Source organism: Nestor notabilis, unplaced genomic scaffold (genome assembly GCF_000696875.1).
Source record: "Nestor notabilis isolate BGI_N333 unplaced genomic scaffold, ASM69687v1 scaffold17477, whole genome shotgun sequence".
NCBI lineage: Eukaryota > Metazoa > Chordata > Aves > Psittaciformes > Psittacidae > Nestor > Nestor notabilis.
Genome location: NW_009937338.1, coordinates 7,170 through 10,418, shown reverse-complemented (window position 1 = coordinate 10,418; position 3,249 = coordinate 7,170). Strand labels below are relative to the sequence as shown.

At 55.5% G+C, this 3,249-nt stretch overlaps 1 protein-coding gene across 1 annotated transcript in view; it reads right to left on the bottom strand.

The window, feature by feature from the left end:
• Positions 1–3,249, bottom strand: part of SLC6A17 (solute carrier family 6 (neutral amino acid transporter), member 17) — a 10,188-nt gene that overhangs the window by 6,347 nt on the left and 592 nt on the right. The window contains exons 2-3 of the mRNA XM_010018792.1: positions 427–584; positions 52–166 (exon numbers count right to left, since the gene is read on the bottom strand). Of these exons, the coding sequence (XP_010017094.1) occupies positions 52–166; positions 427–584 (273 nt within the window). The remainder of the gene's footprint in view (positions 1–51; positions 167–426; positions 585–3,249) is intronic.

The window sequence follows — 3,249 nt, the reverse complement described above, 5'->3', positions numbered from 1 at the left end:
CCCCGGGGAACTGCCCCTCCTGTGCCAGCCCCCCCTTCCCAGCCACGGAACCGTTCTTCACGATGGGACACTCGCTCCAGGGAAGAGGGTACTGGAAGGACTTGAAGAAGTAGAAGATGCTCCAGCCGATGATGACATTGTAATAGAGACCAACAAAAAAACAGACCTTGGAGGAGGAACAAGGACACGGTATCAAATCACAGGGCAGTGACACTGTCCCCAGCACACCCCTTGCTGGATGGGGACCCAGGGGACAAGGGCCCATTCCCAAACCAGCCCTACACCCATGAGTAGAGCTGGAAAAACTCCCTTTGACCTCTCAAACCTCCAGTGGGGCCCCTCAAGGTTTGCTTCCAGCCCCCGCCCCAGCTTTGCAGCAGAACCCCCCCGAGGCAGGGGTCCAAGGGCACCCATGGGTGCACTCACCAGGCAGCTGGCATAGCCAATGCCTCCCAGGCGTGGACAGATGTAATTCCAGACACCGATGCTGCCCCGGCGGATCCGCTGCCCCACCGCCAGCTCCAGGAAGAAGAGAGGGAGCCCAATGATGATGAGCAGGACCAGGTATGGGACCAGGTAGGCACCTGGCAGGGGAAAGAAAGCTCAGCATGGACCTGCTCTCATGCAGCTAAGGATGGAGGGACAGGCAGTGCAGAGCAGGGACAGGCTCTGCCTGGTCCGTCAGATCATTTGCAATGGGTCTGGGAATGCTTGAGCAGGAGGAGGCAGCCATGGAGAGGAGAAAACACTTGTTAAAGAGTGTGAAACATTCCCTGCCAGCATGAGACCCCAACACACCTAAAGGCATTGAATCCATACATACACATCACCCCCCACACAAGGAGACACCTCCATGTGCCAACCCATATTCCCAACTGTCTTGGACACATGGGCAAGGAGGAGGTCCCTTGTTCACCCAGGTCCTGCTGGCACACACATGTCAGAGCACAGCCAAGCCCTCTGCATCACCCCACACGCCCCCATAGACACTCCACACACCCCCATAGACACCTCACATTCCCAGCAGCAGCATCCCGGTGCCAAGTGGCACAGAGCGAGGTCGTGTGGTAGGAGCAGGAAGAGCTGAAATTAATCTCTGCCTAATTGAGGAGGCTGAAGAGGAATTAGCACCTCCCAAACCAGAAGCAAATGACCATAAAGGCTGCAATGACTCATGCTGCAGAGCCCGGCTGATGGATTGCTCCAGCTCCTGCCAGGAGCTGAGGAACAGGCTCAGGAGCATGTGGCTCACGATCGCAGGTGATCCACAGGCACGTGATGGACCCTGGTTGCGTTGGACAAATTCCCAGCTGGATTTATGCCCCAGTGACAGCCACCACCCCCAGCTCCGGGCAGGACAGTGGCACCACAATGGTGTCCTGAGCCAGCACCCTGGCAGCAGGTTGGGATTGATAGAATCATGGAATGGTTTGGGTTGAAGGGACCTTAAAACTCATCCAGCTCCAACTCCCTGACACGGGCAGGGACACCTTCCACTAGAGCAGGTTGCTCCAAGCCCCTGTGTCCAACCTGGCCTTGAACACTGCCAGGGATGGGGCAGCCACAGCTTCTCTGGGCACCCAGTGCCAGCACCTCAGCACCCTCACAGGGAAGAGCTGCTGCCTCAGAGCTCATCTCAATCTCTCCTCTGGCAGGTTAAAGCCATTCCCCTTGTCCTGTCCCTCCATCCCTTGTCCAAAGCCCCTCTTCCAGGTTTCTTGTTTGCCCCTTCAGCTATAGCTAGATTGATAAATGAGGAAACTGAGGCACAGAGCTGGGAACTGGCTTGAGCAGCAGGTTCTGATCTTTCCTGAGCTTTTTCTTTCAGCCAAGTGTTATCCTCTCCCCTGTCCCATGGGGCAGACACTGATTTTCTGCCTTTTCTTCCCACAATATTTAACCCTCTTGGCCCCTGTCCTGTGAGGCTGGTGCCAGACAGATGGATGTGGGAGCTGGGCAGTGATAGACAGACCACTTCTGGGTGTGCTGAGCAGCCCCAGGATGTGGTGGTGGTGGCTGGTGTGGCAGGGGTTGGACTGGATGAGCTTTAAGGTCCTTTCCCACCCAAACCACTCCGTGATTCTCTATCTATAAAACAGGGACAGTGATTGGTGCTGTTTATAAAGCCTTTTTGAAGACCTGCTCCCAAATCCAGCTGCATGTCCCGGTCCCTGCCCATCTCCTCCACTGCAGCAGGTCTCAGGCCACTGGTAGGTTCAATTCCCTGTCCCCACTTCCCATCACATCTGCCCTTTTGTCTAAAAACACTTGCTTAATGCTCCCCAAATGCAGACAGGAAATGCACCAGGATGAATCCAGCCTGGGAGCACAAGCTGAGCCAAAGCCCCACAGACACACAGGGCAGCAGAGACCTCGGGATAAGCTGGGAATCTTTCATTCATTGCACTAATTCCAGCTGGTTATTGACTGCTGTGCCAGTGGGGAAACTGAGGCATCGCTGGGCTAAGTGCTTACAGAGGAGCAGGACTCTGGGTCTGAGCTGGCTCCCAACCTCATTGAATCAGGAAAACCTGCTTGGAAGACACAGAGAGCTGCGTAATGAATCCATCAGAGCCATATCCATCTATCCCAGGCCTGGATTTACCCCAAGCTCTGCTTCCAACCTCCTCCAGGCCACCCAGCGACCTTAACTGAGGGCACTGGGAGCTGTGCACCAGTGGCTGGGGCAATGCTGGGATGCAGGATATGAGCGCAGCTCCATGGCAGAGGGAAGGGAGGGAATGGGGGTGGGAGCAGCCCTGGGGTGGGAAGTGCTGACTGGACGGGTTTTCCTTTGGGAGAATGACTCATCCTGAAGATGACACCAGAGATGTTTTAATTATTGAGAGCGCTGAAGGGTCCCGGGCTGGGGCACATTAAACGATGCAGCACCAGGAATGAGGGAAGCACAAGGGGAAAAGGAGGAAGCTGGGCTGGTCCTGGCCTGATTCGATGCTACTCAGCTGGGGCTGCTTCTCATCACTGCAAAGGTCAAGGGCTGGGTTTGGATTAATGATGAGCAACCCACTCTCTCATCAGTGTCATGAAGGATGTCAGGTCTCAGCACAGCTGGAAGACACCTGTCCCTTTGAGCTGCTCCTGCTCAAGGAGAGAACATGGGGTGGGATGGGAGGATGGGGTGACTGGAAGGAGGGTTTGGGAAGGTGCTGGAGCCTCCACAACGTGGCTTCAGGACATTGGGAAATTGTGGGACTCTCTCCTCCTGCTTTTTTTACAACCCTCGTTTCC